The 22,058-nt window shown below is 37.7% G+C and overlaps 1 protein-coding gene across 4 annotated transcripts in view; it reads left to right on the forward strand.

The window, feature by feature from the left end:
* CEMIP2 (cell migration inducing hyaluronidase 2) overlaps nucleotides 1-16,216 on the forward strand; it is a 135,592-nt gene extending 119,376 nt beyond the window's left edge. For all 4 annotated transcript variants that reach the window (XM_073634510.1, XM_073634516.1, XM_073634532.1 and 1 more), the window contains exons 20-24: nucleotides 792-1,011; nucleotides 4,692-4,793; nucleotides 7,149-7,297; nucleotides 12,533-12,639; nucleotides 15,920-16,216. In XM_073634510.1, the coding sequence (XP_073490611.1) occupies nucleotides 792-1,011; nucleotides 4,692-4,793; nucleotides 7,149-7,297; nucleotides 12,533-12,639; nucleotides 15,920-16,116 (775 nt within the window). In that variant the 3' untranslated portion in view covers nucleotides 16,117-16,216. The remainder of the gene's footprint in view (nucleotides 1-791; nucleotides 1,012-4,691; nucleotides 4,794-7,148; nucleotides 7,298-12,532; nucleotides 12,640-15,919) is intronic.
* The last annotated feature ends 5,842 nt before the right edge of the window (nucleotides 16,217-22,058 follow it).

Below are 22,058 nucleotides of genomic sequence, written 5' to 3' on the forward strand. Positions count from 1 at the left end.
GCTGTAACCCCTAGCAACCAATTAGTGAACGCTAATAATGTACATTAACCTCTAGCAACCAATCGGCAAGCAGAAATTATGTGTTGTAACCTCTAGAAACCAGCCATTGAGCAGTAATGATAGGCTGTAACCTCTGGAAAACAATTGCAATCGCTGTGTGATCTGCTGCAGTAAACTGATTTTGAGTCTACCTGCTATTTTTTGTATGTCTCAGAATGGAGGGGGGGCCCCAAGAAAATATTTGCCCAGGGCCCAATCAAAATTAAAGACGGCCCTGGTCATAATCCATAAAAAAGAAGAAAAGGCAGTATGTGAACTAACTACCACAAACAGAAATAGACCTAACTTTTGTTTATTTGAACTTGACTGCTATTAGAAAAAGCAGGTAAAATATCAGATGTTTGTAATCAGCATAAAGGAGTTGCAATAAAAGCGCTAATATTCTTGAGTGTTACTCATCAAATTTACGTTGACTGTGCTTATATTGGCAGTGTGATGTTAACCACCTTGTTTTAATACTTGTTAGGAGAAGACTTGCTTTGTTTGAATGGTACAAACTGACCAGATTTGTTTTCCAGATCCAACAAGAAATAAAAACTAATAAATAAAGAAGTCCATCTGTGAATAAACATAGCTGCTATTCATGGTTGTTCACGAGCACATTTATAATAATTAGAAGCAATATTGTTTGATTTAGCCTGAAAGTAGTATTTTATAAGCGACACCTTGTTTTTGACTATCATTTGAATTGTTTTTTATTGCCTTTTTTTTTTTTTTTTTTTTTTTTTTAGGCTACTTTTTCTCTTTTTGCAAGCAAAGCACAATCGTGAAAGTAACAGCTACTGCGCTTCTCAGGGATGTGAACGAGTTATGATCAATGCTACATTTCGAACCAAAGCAAACAGCAACTGTATGACCAAAGCCTATCCCAAATATTACAAAGCACCTACTGCAATCAAGCCAATGCCAGCTAAATCAACTGCCACATGTACCAGCTGTGGAGCGTCTCAGGTACTAATGACATTAAAGCGTTTGTTACCCCAAGATTTCATATTCCTGATATGTGCCTGCTGTACCATGTACTTGTATGGAAAAGTATCCTGTTCTCTTTGTATCACTTTGTGTGAAATCCCTGGTGTTTCTGCCAGTCCCTCTGCTTTTCTATTAAAAACTGACCACACTAAGCAGGAGAACACACTGTGGTCAGTTCTCTAGTTGTGCTGGGAACTCAGCCTGACAAATGGCCAGACTTGTCCTGACACGCTCCCCCTGCACAACCTTTCACTGGGAACCTCAGTGTATTACTGCTTCTCCTCTCCCCAGCTCTTGTGCAGCTGAGAAGGAATGTGATCACTTATAAAAAAAGGGGAAAAAAATGTGTTTTTTTTCCTCTATACACATCTGTGAATCTATACATTCATTTCTATTTCAAACTGAATGGGTTTATAGGTGATTGTTTACAACCACTTTAACACTATAATCTTTTAAAGCTGTTCAAAGTCAGCAAAAATATTTTTAAAGAAATGAATGCCAGTGTGAAGGCATAGTTGTAATTGAGTTTGTCATTAGCTTTGAGGTTCCTTTTTTAAACGGCAAGCCTTCCTGCTTATCATAACATTAAGTTATGATTTAAGATTTCAGTCAAATGTGACCCTAATAGAACAGCTGTTATGGAGAATAAAGGTCAGCTTACCCAAAATCGATACTCTACTTTTAGTAGATGCTGGACATTAAAGCAATCCACCCCTTTGATGCATCATCAGTCCAAGACAGTCACCGACTCTCTGTTCTGCCCTCCAGTGCTCTCTGGAGCACTAGGCTGTGGAGGTGGCGGGAGCGGCTGGCTCAGTCTCCTAGTGGCAAGCTGAGAGGCTGAGCCAGTTGCCAGTCAGGCAGCTAGGTGAATCCTAACCTCAGGATCCATCCAGGGTCTGGACCTGACTGAGTGACATCAGCCGACAGCTGACTTTAGCCCACTGTTGGTTGAATACGGGTCACAGGAGTGCAGAACGAAGTGCACTTCTGTGACCCACAGGAGAAGTAGAGCCGAAAGAGCTTTGGTCCTACTTTTCCTTTAAGAAGTGGCAACTGTGCTTTGCAGAACTCGCCCTCAGCCACCTGTAGATATATTTAGTAAACTTTTCATTTTTTTTGGAAGGCCTTTATTAGTTTCCTTCTGTACTGATGAGTCACTGTACTGACTCATCATTGCAGCCCATTGGGTACCTAGTCTATCATAATTTTGGGCCCATTTACTTTCTCTAAAAAAAAATAAATAAAAAACTGTGGATAAGAGACTGTTCATCATGTGCTTTGGCAAGTTAAGTAAACTGTTAAGCGGTCCACACGGTGCCTCAACAAGTATTCAGAGCACTTCTGCTTCCTTAGAAAAGCAAATTGAAGATCCATTCTCTGCATATTGGCTAAATCACTGCTAGTCAGTACTTTTTCATGCTTTGTGATGGCCAACCTCACTGATAAATAGCGATTCATGGAATACATGCAAGCTCCTAAGAGTGAGTGCTCTAAAAGACCTGCATCACTTCTTTGACCATACTTAAGAGGTTCCATTCTGTTGGTTGGTTTATTACTTTACTTCCTGGCAATTCCCAGGAACAGTCCAGTCCTGTTGTACTAGAATGAGTTAGATTCCAGATTGAAACAGGGACGCCAGCAAGCAAGAACGTTTTAGATCATAACTGAAAAATATTAAATATCAAATGTCCAAAGATGCACTGCAAAATAGCCAGGTGAACGCAGCTCTGCTTTGGGTCTTGGGTGTAAGTTTTGTAGGGGTCTTGTCTGTTGTTTCCATGGCATCCAAGCAGATAATACATTTTTGCTTATTCGCTACAATGGAACAGGATAGAATTTAAATAGCAGCTGTGGTCAACAGACACTTTCTGTACACAAAGATATTTTTTCTTTTTAAGAATTTTATTATAATTTTCTCAAAGTTTCCACGTTTACAACAAAAATTCAGATGTGGCAAATCTTTCAAGTATCCAGTCATACACAATTAGAAGAACAAATAACTTATGGCAAATCAACAATATCAGGATATTTGAGTATTGTCATATCAAGAAAATTAACAAATGAAACACGGTCTTCATCAAACATATATAGACGTCATGTTATATCTATTTTGCACAAATGATATTAAATTTGTACTTTTGATGTTGGCTAGGCACAAGGGAAACTCATTATTCTAAAGAGATGTCATAGAATGTCTCATTATAGGGGGGGGGCTTGGTTCTGAAGTACAGATGTGCTGGTGTTGCGAAAAACAAAACTGGCTGGAAAGGAAGAGCCTAGTGCTATAAGTGCATGATATAGCACTGGTCGTGTAAAAATGTGGGGACTAGGAAGAGGTGAGGGACTGTTCCCGTCTTTGGGTAGCATGTTTTGGAGGACCTGTCCGGCGTATGGCGCCAGCCTGGGAGTAGATTGTGAGTTATCAACACGTAGCCACTCTTGAAAGTTGAGCCAGCATGCCCACAAGCATGTAAATTTAGAATGATCACCGTGCGCCAGACTGATCAGTTCCTCCATCCCTGCTGTCTGACGAATATGATGGTACCTTTCTGCATGGGCTGGGATTATTGGAATTCCAATGTGCAGAAATGCATCATATGGCAGCATTTATAAGATGTAGAGGTAGTGATATGTGATACACAGACTTCGGTAGAGAGGAATGGTATAATAAGTACTGGCCAGGGGTGAAATCAAGAGTATAAGTGATTATTTTAGCTATGTCTGCATGTACCACAGACCAAAACGGTTGTATTGCTGTGCATGACCACCATAATTGTAGCAATGAGCCAGGGTCAGACTCGCATCTCCAACATAGCGGAGAGGCTGTAGGTATAATTTGTGAATTAGTCAAAGGTATTTTTTATGCAGCCCTCTGCAGTATAAGTTGTACTGTACATAGAACAAGAACCAAGCCGTAGCCATTTGGCTTAATGCAGAAAAGACTGTATATGTGATACCTGTTAGTGCAGTTGGGGATTTTCTAATATCCTTGAGATTATACAAATTCTTTCATCGGTGCATATGAATGGTTCCCATCCGCAATGGTTTACACTGATGAACTCGATAACCTGTGACAGGATTTAACTTCCATAAACAAAGTCTCTCTGTAAAGTTTGAGCAATAACAAATCTCCAAACCCATTAAAACTTTCTGTTGTAGCCTATCAATTTACAAGTTTGACCTCCAAATGTTTACCGAGAAATCCATTCTGTAAAAATTCATGGGGAACTTGTAAATCAATATACGTGTGTACAGTTCTTGTGAAAGCCTGCACATCTTGCATAACACAATGGATATGCTTGAGCTCAAATACGGTGAACGTTAATGATGGCAGTGGATGGCAGCTGAAGATTTAATGAAGGCTGTAGTAGATTGTTAGCATAAAAACAGGAATATTTGTGTTCATTATATAAATAAGCAACTGATGTCACTTTCTACATGCAATGTGATAGATCCATTGGTCTCCCCTGACAAATGTGTGCATGTGTCCATATGCACAAACTGCTTAAAGTACTCTACAATCACATTTTATGATCAGCATATCCTGTGGTGATGCACTGCATTATACATTTCTGGCATCAGTGAAATGAGTGAGAATGCCCATAAAGATGCTTGTGTAGGGTATGATAATGTGTTTTTTTTTTTTTTTTTGTTAGGTGGTTTTTACCAGTGATCCTCACAACATCTACCTCCCTTTGGAAATTCAGTCTCTTAGTGAAGAAGAAATTCAACAAGGGGCAACTGAATCATTCATTGCGGTAAGCTGATACATGGTTTGTGTAGATCGCACTTTTTTTTTTTTTAACTGGTAAAGTTGGTGATCCAGAATAAGGTTCACTTACAGAAGGAGTAGAGGTGTTTCACTTGGCAAAGTGTGCATTCTGTTAGTAAGGTGTATGTTTAGTTTGCACAGTGAATATTCATATAAAAAAAAAAAAAAAAAAAAAAAGCAGTTAACCCCTGAATATTCAGTCACGTGCCAGGGAAAAGTATGATACTTGCTAGCATATGATTGGTTGGTTGATTAAAATGAGCACAAATTAATTGTATTTACTATGCTCAGAGCACAAGTCATTTTGGTAAGTGAATGCTGTTTAAGCAAAAGATCCACATAGCAAATGTTAACTAATGAGTTTTAGAGAGGTGGTGAGTGGTCAGAGCTCCAGTGAGATTTTTATTGCTGTGTCCCTGTTAGGGAGATTCACCCTCTCGAATTGTCATGATTACCAATGTCCCTGGAAATGAAAATGAGGGTAAATCCAAAATCTTTGATTGCCAACAGAACAGGAAAAGAGTGAAAAATCATCAAGTGGGGACACTTGTTTCCATGACAACTGTTTTTAGAGCATTTCCCTTTTACTGCCTGTTAAATTTACAGGATGTAAAGAATACTCCCTAATGAGATACAAAAAGCAAAAAAAAAAAAAAAAAAGCTGACAGCTGTTTTAACCCCCCCTACTCTATTCAAAATAGTTTGTTTCGCTTTAGATATACTTTAAAGGAAATGCATGGTGTCGTTTTGTTTTTTTTTTTGTTTGGTTTTAGATAATTGTGTTATAGAGGTCAGCTTGAGGATGATCTTAGAAACATGCATTAATGTTTTAAAAACCTTGTTCCTATGTAAAATTCCTTAGCAAAATATACACAAGGGGGGCAGCCATATTGGTTTATTACTTTAGCTTTGCTTATGGCTTTCCAGTGCCACACAATGGTTTCACTTTGCTGCCCTTCTCTCAATGCAAGTCTGAGTCAGCCATCTCTTTGAAAACAATGCACCCCACATGTAACTGATATCTTAACACTGTTAGCAGTTAGAGACAGAGTAGATGAGCCACAAAGAACCCTTTCTAGTTCTTAATGTACAAATCTATAGGTTGTAGTTTAACCTGTTCCCACCAGCTGTACACGCACATGAAGCCTCTCGGTGGGTTTTAATGCCAAGAGGCCGCATGTATGCATCCCAAGGTTCAATATTTCTTTGCTGAGAGAACGCTCCCAGCACGGTTACCGGCAAGGACCAGAAAACTCCCAATGATTACTTGTGATTGGGAGCTTTCCGATCATGTGACCACTGTGATAGCCAATCACAGTGGTCAAATGACTGGAATGCCATCTCCCGACACTTGGAAATTTTTAAAGGGTCGAGAGGCGGTGATGGGAAGGGGTTAAAAATAGGACATTTTTTAAAGACGTGAAAGGCATACACAAATTGAGTTAAGATAAACCATGTAGTCCTAATTCAAAATGTGTTTACTGAAAACACATGATACTATTAGTATCTTTACATTTAAGTGTATTCTACAGTACATCACAAACGTGCAGAGAGGTAGCATTCTGTACCTCTGGTTAACTGGGAGCCAGGGATACAATAGATACTCTTCTTCTCCAGTTACATCCACTGGGTGGCACAGGAGACCTTTACTAATATTTGAACCATTTATTTTCCCCTTTTGTTTTGAGGGTAAAAATGCACCGCAGTATGCTCTCTTGATGACACATTTTTAACATGTTTAAGAAACTGATTAAGGTCATTCTGCCTGAGACATATTGTGTTTTGGTAGGTGGAGTGGTAAATTATCTGACATGTTTTTATATCTGCTAAAAACCGCATTGGTGAGATTTGTACTTGAGTTCCTAGATACATGTTCTGACCAATTTGAGGGTTTCCTACTTCCCCTGTTGGATATTTTATTATTTGAATGACTGTTTAATGATGCTTATATTTTTGTAATGTTTATGTCCTATAATGGTAAATTGGAATTATACACTCTTTTGGTAAACGTTTTTATAATTCTGAAATATGTTGGCCGAATGCTGAAAATATAGTAGTTTGACTGATGGAATGTTTGCAGACCTCCTGTTTATTGACTTTAACCTTCTGGCGCTCATTCTATCCAGTGATGTATTCCTAGAGTCCACCTACAGTGAGGAAACCTAAACGAGCATCAGAGCTTAATTACTTGTCTCTCTTGCTCTGACAGTTGAAAAGAATCTTCTTGAAAGCAATGTCATCATAAGTTTGCATATTTAGTTTGTGAAGACTGGTATGGTATTACTGGCAATGCCCTGTTGCAGTTGGCGATTCTTTATGCTACTTTTTTGTGTACTTTTAGGTTAATGGCACCAAGTATCCATTAAAGAAAACTGGTATATTAGTTGTGGTCATCGATGCTTGCTCTGGAACAGTTAAAGAAGACTTACACTTTCCACAAGAAAATTCTGAGCAACTGGAAAAATATTTAAGAAGCAAAGTTCCTCAAAGGTACTTGTCTGTAATGTTTCAGAACTGTTTTCTTTGAAACACAAAGGTTTTGAACAGCAATTTATGGTTAAAAGAGAAGTTCAGGATTTAAAAAAAAAAAAAATTATACTCACCTAAGTGGATGCAGCATTGATCCCCCGTGGACTCTGCACTGTGAACTGAGCAATTGAAGACCGCTGATTGCTCAGTTCTCAGCATTCTGTGAGGAGAGAGCCAGGACTAAAACTGAGGTTGCATAACATTTGCAAATATATGAGGCAGTCACACTGCCTTGTCGAGGCTTCTCTGTAAACTGATCTAGTCTTTCAAAGTATCCATGTTGTTTCATATATAGCAATGGATAAATTAAGAGCAGATATATCTGGAGGCAGTCCATTCCCCCTTAAAGGCACGGAGATGCACCAGTAGCTCAGAAAAGCACAATGGCAGCTGAAGCCATCGAATGTGTCTCCGTTCTAATTCGAGCAAACAAAATGACAACCGCCCCAATTTATAACTAGCTTTTAGAGCAAGATAACGAGGCAGTACAGCTTCCACATATATTTGCAAATGTTGTGCAACTAAAACATCTGTTTTTAATGCAAACTGTTATATTAATGTAATTTGTTTTTTCAAGGATAGCTAGTAAGTGTTGCATGGAAAAGTATGTGCTATTCAAATATGAAGAGCCAATGCAGGTACCTAGATTAATTGCTATGCAGATGAGATAAAAATCATTTTTATTTTTGCTAAACCAAAATGTTTAGGTTATGCATTATAAACAACTTATTGCAAATGCTGTTCCTAGCAAACCTATTTGTTCTCTTGGAAGTTTATAAAGAGCTCAGGTCATTTGTAAAAAATGTAGCTCCTGACTTTTAGTAAACACGCACTTATCAGCCGAGGGGTCCAGCACTGCCTTCATGTGGGCTAGTTCTTTGCTGGTCTTCAGGTCCCCGGTGCCAACATTACCCATGCGCAAGTCCAGCTGAGCTTACCAAATGGACCTACAGCTTCCTGGGACTGAGCGGGGATTAGTAAATGCTGCAAAGCGATTTCAATTATTTACAACGAATACTAATTAGTTGACTATACAGTTTGTATGCCCTGTATATGGAAACTTTTAGCAGTAATGTTTTTGGGTCTGATCACTCCATAAAAAATAAATTAAAAACAAAGGCTGACATTTCCAATGCTAAAAGGCAAGCAAGCATGTGAATGGATGTGTGAAGAATGTGCCGACTTATTAACATCGCTTTCCTTATCCTTTTTGGCTGTCTTTTTTTTTTTTTTTTTTTTTTTTTTTTTTTATCTTACAATGCTAGGCTGACTGTTAGCCAGGTTAGAGATAGACAGATTGTTCCCTGAGAACAGGGACTCTGCTATAATTCTAGCCCAAAAGTGACATTGTCACACTAAAAAAAATAAAAATAAAAATAAAAAAGGGGGACACTCAGAGAAATGGGGTAGAAAGGGCTGCGCACCCCAACAGATGCATAAGAAAAACACACAAAAAAAACCCCTAAACGGGGCTTTAATGCAGCCAATAATGAACACTTGAAGGAAGTGATGGAATAATCCAATATGGTTTTTATTAATACAAAAACTGTAAAACATATTATTAGTTTCAGACATTAAAAGTCAAGACATGATCTGTGGTACAAAAGTGGTTAAAAAAGGGGGAAGCCGGCAACAGTATACAATCCAGTATACAACAGTATACAATCCAGTATCTCATGCAATACAGTGTATTCCAAGCAACAAGATCAAAATCAAATTATATTGCACTAACAATAGAGTCCTGACGCGTTTCGACCCCGATGGGTCTTCTTCAGAGGACAGATGACTAACAGCTGTGAAGATGTAAGCATGTGTCCCAATCTTACAAAAGGGCACCAGGTAAAGCATAAAATTTGTGTATATGTATAAACATTTTCATATTAAGTATAATTACCAGTCACGTTGCTTCCCAGGGTTACAGATGACCTTGGTGTGATGTAGGGGTTCCCTCCCCTTTCTCCTTTAATTCCCAGGCGGTGGACCAATCCCCCCAAAAAAGGAGCAGGTGTCGAAACGACTTGCCTTACAAGGGATCACACACAAACTGCCCCCAAACAACCGGAGGAGGGAGGGGGAAGCGCATGTACCGCACCTATGGTATAATAACAGCAGTGCTAGTTGAAAGCAAAAAGAAGTTTTGCCTATTCCTGAAGAAATAGAGCCATGTGGCAGATTGCACTATTTGAAGAAATGCGAAATGGTGGTGTAAGTGGGTCCAAGCTTCAGCAGGAGGCATGGCGTGTCAATAAGGAAGGGAGTGGGAAGGGAGGGAAGGAAGTGTAGGGGGCAGGGGGGAACGTGAGGGAAAATGGTGATGGGCAAGTGAGGGAAAAATAGTGAGGGGGAGGGGAAGGAAGGGAAGGGGGGAGGGAAGGAAGAGGGGGGGAGAGGGAATGGGGTGTGCGACAGGTGTGGGAAACTCAATTGACAAGCCAGCTACCAGCAAGCAAGGGCCGTTCACCAACCAGACCAGTATGTGGGGAAAAAGAGTTAATCCTATAAAAGTGTTGGAGTTAGGGTGCCAGTGTGTGAAAAGGTGAAAGGAAGCAGCCAGCCAAGAGGCTGGAGATGTAGGAAAAAGGACAGACAGTGGCAAAGGAGGAGAAAGTGATGATGATAGAGATGAGAAGACCAGAAATAGTGACAAGTGTGAGTTGCAAAACCAAATACACAGCAAACAAAACAAACCGAGGTGAAGTGAGTGAGAAAAACCCCTTACTGAGAATTGTATAATGAAAGCTAGTGATTACCTTATAAGGAGGCAAAGTTAATTAAATCGGGTTACCAGAAGTTCTGAAGAATTATAAGTGTATTAGCATTAAAAGGTGAATAGGTGGAATACAAGTGAAGACAATTGAATATGATGTGATCACATCATGAGAGTAGACAAGACATGGGTATCTTACCGAGAGGTCTATCGTCACAGCCTGCACACGTTGAGTGGGAATGGGAGGCAGCAGTAAACCTCTCCCACCGCTCAGTTATTTATCAAGGTATCACCATTGTATCATCATTGTACAAATTTGATGTTCCTTTTTTTTCCCCACAAATGGAGCTTTCTTTTGGTAGTATTTGATCATCTCTGCGGTTTTTGTTTTTTTTTTTTTTAATTTTTTGCGCTATAAACAAAAAGAGCAACAATTTTGGAAAAAAAACACAATATTTTGTACTTTTTGCTATAATAAATAGCCCCAATTTTTTTTTAAAAAAGCAAATTTTTTCCTCGGTTTAGGCCAATATGTATTCTTCTACATATTTTTGGTATTAAAAATCGCAGTAAGCGTATATTGATTGGTTTGTGCAAAAGTTATAGCGTCTACAAAATATGGGGATAGATTTTTATTTTTATCATTTTTATTATTATTTTTTTTCACCAGTAATGGCAGCGATCTGCAATTTTTTTTATCGTGACTGCGATATTGCGTCAGACAAATTGGACACTTTTTTTTGGGACCATTGACAATTATACAGCGATCAGTGCTATAAAAATGCACTGATTACTGTATAAATGTCACTTGCAGGGAAGGGGTTAGCACTAGGAGGAGATCAAGGAGTTAACTGTGTTCCCCAGTGTGTGTTCAAACTGTAGGGGGGATGGGACTGTCTAGTAGGAGAGAGAGATCGTTGTTCATACTTGGTATGAACACAACATCTCTTTCTACTCCCTGAATGAACCAGGATTTGTGTGTTTACACACACAGATCCCGGTTCTCGCTCTGTCACGAGCGATCGCGGGTGCCCAGCGGTCATCGCCCCTAGTGGCCAAAAAGCGACATAAGGTAACCATTCGCTCAGACGTGCCATTCTGCCGCAGTAAGACTGCGGCGGCTGGTCGGCAAGCAGTTAAAAAGCTGCAAGACCCCAAAGACACTAAAATGCAACTGCAGCAATCACCAGCAGTCAAAAGCAAAACTGTTCACTCTCCACTCAAATTTACCACTCTTCAGCTTCCAACCAGCAAAATGTGGCAAACGTATACACGCTTCTTATCCGGTGGCAAGACCTCTGAATTACAGGAGGTTTTCAGCACCCTAATTATAAGACTTCTAGGGCCAATATTCAGCATAACCCTATCTGTTGCCAGAACAAAATTGAGTTGGGCTGAGTGCTTCTTAGCTGTTCACAAGGAAGGCCGTGTATTTTTATAAATTATAGAAGGCTTCCTCCGATTGGCTGAGAAGGAGATTGCAATGTTATCCCCCCACCTCTCATTGGTAAAAATACAAGGTTTCCTGTGAAATGCTGAGAAGCACTCAGTCTGAGGCTGGATTCACACCTATGCATTTTAGTGCTTTTTGCATTTTGCAGATTTGCACTACAGAACGTGTTCCATAGGAAACCATGGTAAATGGACTGTGCTGCAAATCTGCAAAATGCAAAAAGCACCAAAACCTGCATAGGTGTGAATCCAGCCTAACTCTATTTTCTTCTATCAGCCAATGAGATGTCCCTGTACCTCTGCTGGAACACAGTGCTGTATAATATATGTAGCTGATGCTACATACAGTTTCTAGATTGCTGGCAGCAGCTAGTAAAGGAAATGGTTTGTTCAAGCCAGCTTGGCCCAAATGATCTATTCAAAGTGAAAGTAAACCTGGAGTTCGGCTTAAGGCACATTCAACAGCTGATTTAATCACTTAGCTGAGTATGTAGCTTCTCTAACTACTAATCCTTGCCTATGCTCCAGTTTAAAGTGGTGCCATGACTGATGCCCCAGGTTTCCTCTATCAGGAAGGCTCCTTTCTCTTGCAGCATCCTATGAAGTCTCCCTTGCTTGCAGGGGCTAGGGTTGCCTCCCTACACTTTGTATATCAATAGAAACACACAACCCCATAGAAAATTGGTGAGTCAATCATGCAAGCAATAAATTACATTTCTGGAGGGGGGGGGGGGGGTGTTTTGTACACCATCTGTGTACAGAACTCCCCCAGGTAGCCATATTGCATTGCAATTTACAGAAAATGACAGCCCTGTAGATTGAAAAAGAAAAAGTAATTTTTAATAACAGTCAATTACAATATGGCTTGTGTAGAAATTATATATGCTATATTAATTTTGTATTTGCTATTTTTCAATTGAAAAGTGGAGTTACCCCTTAAACTCCTGTAATTAAAGGCAATGCTGTTAAGTTTTTTTCATATAGTGTATGAAAATATTTTTTCATGTGTGTTTTGTTTTTCTAATTCCATTTTATAGATCAGTAGTAGTTTTGGCATCAAGGGGAAAGGTTTCAGATTTCAAAAATCTTGCACAGCAATTGCATATTCTTGGAACAGCCAAACCACCACTTCTTCAGATCAAAGGTGAGTTGTGTTGATCCGAGCAGGGCTCTAAACTTTTTTAAAACTAATATCAATTAAAACTACCGCAATGAAAAGGGGCCTGTTTGTAACATTAGTTATAAAATACCAAACGCACATGTAGAAAGGCCTCAGCTGTTGTTCAAGAGCTTTAGATTGGACCATACACCCCAGCCTTTCATGATAAAGATTTGGGCCAACAAATTAGCCCACACAGGGGTTTGTAAGTGTTAGGCGCCAAACCAGGTTAACTTTAAATCTTCCCTTTCTTATTGTGCCACAAGAGCAATCTTACTAGGTATTATCAAATGCCATGAGAAATATCGTAAAAGTGTGCTGTGCTTCAAAAAGCATGTAGAAACATGTAGCAGGTGGCCATTTCCACATTACCAGCTGCTAATGATTATTCTTGTCTCTGGCCGCAAGATTATCACAGTAGGATATTTCTGCTTCCATCTTTTCAGGAAAATGTAAAATTATCTTGAGGGGCATGGTGCCTAAGCCTTTAGCTTGAATTTGTATTTTGAACATGTTAATAAAAAATGTCAGTACCCCAACCCGGTACTGTTGAAATATTTAAAAATGCACATTGCTGAAATTTAATCCGCCTGAAACCTGACCTAACCTATAGAGAGTGTAGCAATTTGAGGAACTGACTGCACAGTACTTTAGTGAGGAGTCAGTTTACCCAAAACTAAATGTTCAGGTTTTGGTAGATGCTGAAGCATGAAACAGCCTGTGGACTTGTTTACACTCTATGCAGTCTAAAGCAGGTAATTTATTTCAATGAACCTTGGTTATACCATTGCTTTCACATGCACTTAAAATGCAGCATGCTACTTTTTTTTCACACTGGAATGCATATAAACCTTACAAACCCATTTAAATACAATTGTCTTTTCCGGTGTAAATGAGTCCTGAAAGTTTCCTAAATCTCCCCAACACTCTTTTGAGATTTCTGCACTTGAATTCCTGAGGTCTTCACAGCTGCTGTGGCCATTAAAATGAGTTCTGCTCCTCCTACTCTTCATGCTGCTTTAATTTTATTTGTATTGTAAGGGGATGCAGTTGCAGAAATTGGCACATGCAAAGGTGTACAGGAACATTTAAAAATCCCAGGCGGGCAGGAAAAGACTAAGATCTTCATTCCAATGCTCCAGATTGTTTTTGTATCCACAGCTACAAAATGCCAGCAGTTGACAGATCCCGACTTCACCTTTAACATTTTGAGGCCAGGTGTTCTGATTGGTGCACATCTGTCTCAGGTTACTGATTCAGGTGATGCTGAGAATAGCCTGCGTACCAGCTAGGAGAGGTTTGCAGTGGCATACCTTGAAATGTTTTGACAGGTTTGCATAAAAAACAAAAAAGAAGTTATGTAGACCACTTTTTGGAATATTTATGATTTTCTCATTTGTTGTTCATTTTTTGCTCCCATAGAGACTACCTATAATCAGACCAGTCCAAAACTCATTCTCAAAACTCTGCCCACCCTTTGCAACCCCCTACCTTATTCATAGAAGCTGTACTGTATAGCTTCCATGAATGAAACACAATCCATGAAGGAAGGAGCATTTAATGTAATTAACAGTCATTCCAGTCCAAGCACCACATCCAATCTTACTGGTTCATAAACAAATACATATTCTACAGGCTTTTTTTAGGGATTACAATTAATCCCATGACTCAAATACAATCTTAAAAAAAGTTCATTGTTTATTAATTTATTAAAACACGATTGAATAAAAAAATAAATATACAAATCAGCTTTGTGTAACGCATCAGACCTACCACCAACCACCTGCAAGCATTTTTTTTTTGGAAATGGCTATATGGTTTAGCAATGGCTGGGAAAGCGTTGAGAGCCTGTTTAAAAAAAAAAAAAAAAAGGCCTATAATATCTAAAAATAAGTACATTTTGTCTATACACCAATTTGAGGAGCCTGTATATTTTTGTTTTACATGGTGATGATTTTACAAATAATAAGCAATTAGAATTTTTACGATTTGTATTTTTGAGTAACGAGATTAATTGTGGCACCTAAAAAGTTCCAAAGAAGTATTTGTCTACGGACCTCTATGAATTAAAGAGGCGAACCTCTCCTTCATTCGCCCATTTTCTGTTCATAGATGACTTTTCATTCATTGGAAGATGACTGCTGTGCCTACTTTTTACCCCAGCATCTAAAGAAAAAAAAGAAAACCTTTTTAGCTAAATGTCCAAGGTCCCCTTTGCTCTATGGCAGGCCATTAAGTCAACCAGTGCAAATGAACAGACAAAAAAAGAAGTTGCACCCCACAACCGAAAGTAGTGTATTTACAGTACGCTGTGCTGTATCAGAGATGCATTGCCTATTTTTGTTGAGGTGCAATTCAACTGATTAAAACTGCAAGGTGCTAATGCACTAACTTATGTTTACAGTAACACAGTGGAATGGAGAAGAGTAAATGGCTTTAAGTTTTGGATTTTATTTTGTTTACTGGTAGAAGTTAAAGCAAGAGACCTTTGTTTTTAAAGTTTCAGATATGATTAACTTTTGCTCACTTTCTGTCCCAATAACCACATAAAGCTAAAGGAAAACACCTTATCGCGTATACGGGGAACAGAAAACAAACATTGCTTCTAATCATTATATTTAAAAATCCTTTTTTTTTTTTTTTTTTTTATCATTGTTCCTGTCACCAAAAGATTTCCCCTCACCTCTAGGCCCAATTGACCATGCTAGACTTTAGAAGAAATCTGCTCCCAGGAGGCACACAGACAGCAAAAAGTAACGTGACGGATTCTAACTCTTCCCAACACCATGAAAAAAAAAGATGTTTTTGTTAGTTACACTTTAAAGAGGTATTCAACCCAAAAGAGAAAAATGTACTAAATTTCAGAGTACTCATTCTTAGACGTAGCGTTTGAATTACATTTTCATTTTTAGGCTTTTTTCCCCTTTTCACTCGGTGATGCAGTATGCCTGATAATTTTCTACTTACTTTGTCTGGGCAGCTTGCTCTATTTAAAATATTAGAGGGCTGAGACAAACCATTTATCACTGACAGGGGTGCTTACATGGTTGTCTTTTATTCATTTATGTAAAACCTTTATGCAAAAAGGGAAAAAAACTGTTGCTGTCCATTTAAATCTGCTAGTCTAACACTAAGCTCCCCCAATACTGACCATGCTGCTGCCACCGCATCTAAGGATTGGTAAACGGCAATATATTACATTTTTGTTTTGAGGTTTAATACCGCTTTTAGTTACCTTAAGCCTACTTTTGTATTTTTGTTTTAGGTAGCATTGCCTTCTTAGGATTCAGTGGAAAGTTTAAACCATCCTGGACAAGACTATTCAAGAGTCCTGCAGGACAGGGCTTGGGACTAATAGAGAGCTATATCCCTCTACAGCAGGAAGCATATGAGTGCCGAAGAGTCAGCACAAGTAAAAGAAAAGATGTGGACCTCTTGAAAAAAGCTTTAAACGCACATTAAATTAATATATGCCTTAAGGATTAAACAAAAAATGTGAACTAACTTATTTAATTTATGGCAATTACACTGTTATCCAGCGTAAATCAAATTACTGTTTTATCACAGAAGGGAAGCCTAAAATCAAAGCCCTAATGCCAATGCACCTTTTAGTTGTATATAGTCATGATTGTTTTTTATGACTGTTTTGTAAAGATAGGTTTTACAGTTGTGATTTTTTTGGGTGGTTTTGTATGTGCTGTAAACTGTATTTGTTTTTTTTTTTTTTATACTTTTATATCACTGATATTTTATAGTGTTTATAATTATGGATCTGACTGGAAGCGTTTTAAATTGTGTTTCTTTGCACCATGGTTTACTTGAAAGATGTTTTCATTAAAATCTTTCTGCAAGTTACTAGTGTGGTGTTTTTTTTTTGTTTTGTTTTTTTTTGTTTTTTTAATCCTAGCAAAAGTAACCCCTGTTGAATGATAGTGTTGTAAAAAAAAAAAATAATAAACCCAGTCTGCTAAATTATGGCAACAGTTAAGCATGTCAGAAGAAAACATTTTTTTGGCCTGTACTCTGGTTTCCATGTGTCCTTGATAGTGTATGTCAGCATGTACCTGGAAGAGTGACTCTTGTTCGCAGCATAGCCTTATGTATGCACCTTGGGTCGTCATCAAGAGCCTAAAGACCAGGGCCCTGGGTTTGATTTACTAAGAGCAAACAGACTGTTCGCTTTGCAAGGGAATTTTCCCCAAAACGTAGCTAATGTGAGATTTCCCTTTGTGAAAATACCTAATACATGGTAAAGTATAAAAAAAAAATATCTTAATTGTACAGTACAGGACACAGGCTGAGTATCCATCGATCCCTGAGTTAAAGACTGGAGGTGATTGGACACTGACAAATCTCAGTTTTTTGCTAGTGTCAATTTTGTGATGGACCTCTTTTCATTTCTATGCAGGTACTCGGGTGCTTCCTCCTTCTTTTTGCCGCAAGGGCTTGCTACAGGATGGTCTGCACCACAGACCAAATTTAACACACCTGCTCCCCATTCACACCTGAGACCTTGTAAGTCTAACAAGTCACATGACACCGGGGAGGGAAAATGGCTAATTGGGACATGTGGACATTTTCACTTAGGGGTGTACTCACTTTTGTTGCCAGCGGTTTAGACAGTAACGGTTGTGTGTTGTTATTTTGAGGGGACAGCAAATTTACACTGTTATACATGCTATACACTCACTACTTTACATTGTAACAAAGTGCCATTTCTTCAGTGTTGTCACATGAAAAGATAGAATAAAATATTTACAAAAATGTGAGGGTGTACTCACTTTTGTGAGATACTGTACCTTGCCGTATATTCTGCACCCTGAGAGTACCCCACAGGCAAATACTCTTATCCATAATTATGGTGTAAACCAGGCGAAAGGGAGCCACAGCAAAAGCTCAGGCAAACATTCACTCTGCAAAAGGCCTGCACAACATTCAACCTCAGAGTGACTATGCTTCACTGTCATCGAAGCAAGACTGGTCTCTACATCTATCTCAGGCACTCTACAAGCAGCCTACCTGGCAAAAGCTGACTTTTCTGCAACTATGTCACAATTCATCAGACAATTGTTGGCGTTAATACGGCCATCGCTGTCCAGCGCTCCAAAATGTCAGGCTCCTTCTCCAGCTCCACTGTGTCTTCCAGCACAGGTAAATCGGAAGCTGACTCAAGTAGAGGCAGACATAGAAGGGAATGAAAAGGACCCCGAGGTAGTGTTGGAGGTCATGGAAGATTTCTCACCCAAGGTTCCTATACACCTGATGTTAGGGCTTCACACAATGTTTGTCAATGTGGATATGCAAACTAATATGCAAAATGCTGCACTTGTTGCACTGGAATCTCCCCTGTCCTTTGGGTATGAAGAGACCTGCTGAATCTCACACATTTCTCATTCATGACCAAATAGAATGGGCAAATAATTACGATTAGGTTGATCTAGAAATATTTTTACCTCCTGAAAATCATTGCTGAGCTCTAGATTTTACTAAAAAGTGATCTGTTCTGGTAGTAGATCCTGCCATCTTGGCCTTAAACATATTCATGTACCAGCTGAAGATGTTCATTCAAAGATTCTGCAGATAGGAAGTTTGAGACTTGCAGGTCCAGCTCTGGAACTAGCTATTATTTCAATTTCTGCTAACTGGACTAGGGCAATAAACAACCAACACAATCCTGTATTCCAGAAATTCCTGGGGCAAGCTATAACAGATTTCCATCATGGTTGAAATTCCCATTCACATGCACACAACCTTGTGGCACAAAGCCTGGTCAGCTGAACCTACCTGTAAAAGACACCTCACTCATACTCGCTTTGAGGGAAGATATCTCCTTGGTGTGAGGCACTTGACGAATTCATTCAGGATATCACAGAAGAAGAGGTTCTTCTTCCTCAATGGAACATTTAAAAATCCCCTTCTTCAGTAGTCTTTACCTTCTCAAAATGCAGAGCGGCTCAATGCTCTACCCAGGCTTTAATTTCAAAAGGTTTAACCCTTCCTTTTGGCATCAGTTAGACCCACAGTCTTCCCCAAAAGCCCTCTTCCCAATGACGGGGTGCCCTCAGTCCTAAGAGTGGGAAGTGTCTGTTAAAATTAGCTTATTTCTGGGTCTCCAGACATCCAAGACCTGTGGGTGGATGCATTCGATCTTCACTTACAATAATTGGTTTGGATCCTAGACACATTTTAAGCAAAGGTCTTCCTTCCAGAGAAGAAACTACTTTCTCTGAGCTCTTCAGGATTTGAGGTAAATAAATGTCCCTCTTTGAGATTCTCCATGAGATTTCTGGGTCTCATGGAAGCCTCCTTTGGGGCTGTCCCATTTGCTCAATTTCATTCAAGCCCTTTCAAAACATCTTGGCATGGAATAAGCGAGTTCCTTCTCTTGATCTACCCATGTTTCTGTTCAGCCAAGTAAGGAATTTCCTAGCTTGGTGAATCTCCAGTCCAGCCTTAACAATGGGCATGTATTTCTTTGTATATCACCGGAAAATGACAGCGGCAGTCTTTCAAGCTGGAAAGGAGTGTCCCAGTAATTTGCAGTCCAGGGACATGGCAGAAAAGCTCCCCATCAACAGCCTGGAGCTCCGAGCAGTAAGGATGGCTCTACAACACAGGACCCACCCTTCTGCAAGGACAATCAATCAGGCAATGCCACAGCTGTGTCCTACATCAGCTACCAAGCTGGCACCAGTAATCACATAGCTTTGACTAAATCGAGCCAGATCATCTCTAGGACAAAAACACTGTCCAGTAATCTCTACTGTCCAAAACCCTGGAGTAGCCAACTGGAAGATGGATTACCTCAGCCATCCCCACCTGGACCAAGAGGGAATGGGCTTTTCACTCTGACATATTCAACCTCCTATGTCAGATGGAGGACACCAGACCTCATCCCAAGAGCATAACATACATTATTACATAAGGGCATTAGCCAATGCATCCCATTGGGAAGTAAAATTTAAAAGAGCAAACAAAAGTCCTGGATGGCTTAGCTCCAATGTAAAAATGCATATAAAAGCAAAGGAGAAGGTCTTCAAAAAATACAAGGTTGAGGGATTATCATCAGCATTTAGACTTTATAAAGAATGCAACAAGAAATGTAAGGGTGCAATTAGAGCTTCTACGATAGAACACGAAAGAAAGTAAAAAAGGGAGGACAGACCATATTGGCCCCATAAAGAATGAGAAAGGACATCTGGTTACAAGGATGGGGAGATGGTGAAGGTATTGGATTAATTATTCTCCTCAGTCTTCATGAGGGAGGCTTCAGTAACCAAAACTGCAGTGTTTATCCTCATGACACATCACAGGAAGCACCTCTAGGCATGTGCATTCCGTTTCGTTTCGAATCGAAATTCGGACAAATTTTTCATCCGAATTTCCGAATTACAAAAGTAAAGAATTTAAACGAATCCGAAAAAAAACAAACGAATTTGAAAACTTATTCGAATCGAATTTGAAGACAAATTCGAATTGAATTCGAAAACATATTCAAATATCGAATTCGAAAAAAATAGAAAAAGTTTTTCTAAAAAAAACAATAGGATAGAATATAAAATAATAAAGCAATAGAATATAAAATATATATAATTTTTTTTAATTATTATTCTCCTATTGTTTTTTTATGCTTTTCTTTTCTATTATTTTATATTCTATAATAGTCTTTTCAATTCAAATTCATTCTATACGAAATTTGAATTTCGGAACATGGCTTCTGAAGTCTTTTCTATTCAAATTCGAATTCATTTTATAAGAAATTCAAATTTCGGAAGATGGTTTTATATATATATATATATATATATATATATATATATATATATTTTATATATATTTCTATTTTATTCGAATCTTTTCTATTTGAATGCGAATTCATTCTATATGAAATTTGAATTTCTGAAAATGGTTATATAGAATGAAATCGAATTCTAATAGAAAAGACTAGAACAGAAAAACAATAGAACAGAATAGAAAAAAATTTATATATATATATATATATATATATATATATATATATATATATATATATATATATATATATATATAACCATCTTCTGATATTGGAATTTGGTACAGAATGAATTCAAATAGAAAAGATTAGAATAGAACAGAAAATAATATAAAAGAATAGCATAGAAAAACAATAGAACAGAATAGAAAAAAAATATAAAATATTCTATTCTAATCTTTTCTAGTGGAATTCATTCTGTACCAAATTCCAATTTCGGAAGATGGTTTTATTTATATATATATATATATATATATATACATATACATATACATACATACACACACACACACACACACACACACACACATATATATATATACACACACACACACACACATATATTCTTTCTATTCTGTTCTACTGTTCTATTGTTTTTCTATTCTATTAGAATTTGATTTCATTCTATTTCTATATAACCATTTTCCGAAATTCTAATTTTGTATAGAATACATTTGATTTCAAATAGAAAAGATTAGAATATAATAGAAAATAATAGAAAAACAATAGAACAGAATAGAAAAAATATTATATATATATATATATATATATATATATATATATATATATATATATATATATATATATATATAAAAAACCATCTTCCGAAATTCGAATTTCGTATAAAATGAATTTGAATAGAAAAGATTAGAATAGAGTAGAAAGAATAGACTACAAAAACAATAGAACAGAATAGACTAAGATATAATATATATATTATATTTTATTCTGTTCTGTTCTATTGTTTTTCTAGTCTATTCTTTTCTATTATTTTCTATTCTAATCTTTTCTATTCAAATTCATTTTATACAAAATTCTAATTTCAGAAGCCATCTTCTGAAATTCGAATTTCGCATAGAATTAATTCAAATTCGAATAGAAAAGTTTAGAATAGAATAGAAAAGAATAGCATAGAAAAACAATGGAACAGAATAGATAAAAAAATATAATATATATATAACCATCTTCTGAAATTGGAATTTGGTACAGAATGAATTCGAATTTGAATAGAAAAAAGATTAGAATACAATATATTATATTGTTTTCTATTCTGTTCTATTGTTTTTCTATGCTATTCTTTTATATTTTCTATTCTATCCTAATCTTTTCTATTGGAATTCGATTTCATTCTATACGAATTTCAAATTTCGCAAAATGGTTATATATAGTTTACTTTTTCAAATTCAGGTAATGTTTTTTTCGAATGTGGTAGCATTTTTTCGAATTTGACAGTTTTTTTCGAATGTGGTAGAATTTTTTCGAATTGGATAGTTTTTTTCGAATACGGTCGAATTATTTCGAATGCGAATACGAAAAGAAACGAATTCCGAAAAGGAATGTAAGGTATGCAACGAATTTAACTAAACAACGAATCGTCCCGAAACTAAACTAAACA

The sequence above is a fragment of the Aquarana catesbeiana genome, linkage group LG01, assembly GCF_042186555.1.
Source record: "Aquarana catesbeiana isolate 2022-GZ linkage group LG01, ASM4218655v1, whole genome shotgun sequence".
NCBI classification, from domain to species: Eukaryota; Metazoa; Chordata; class Amphibia; order Anura; family Ranidae; genus Aquarana; species Aquarana catesbeiana.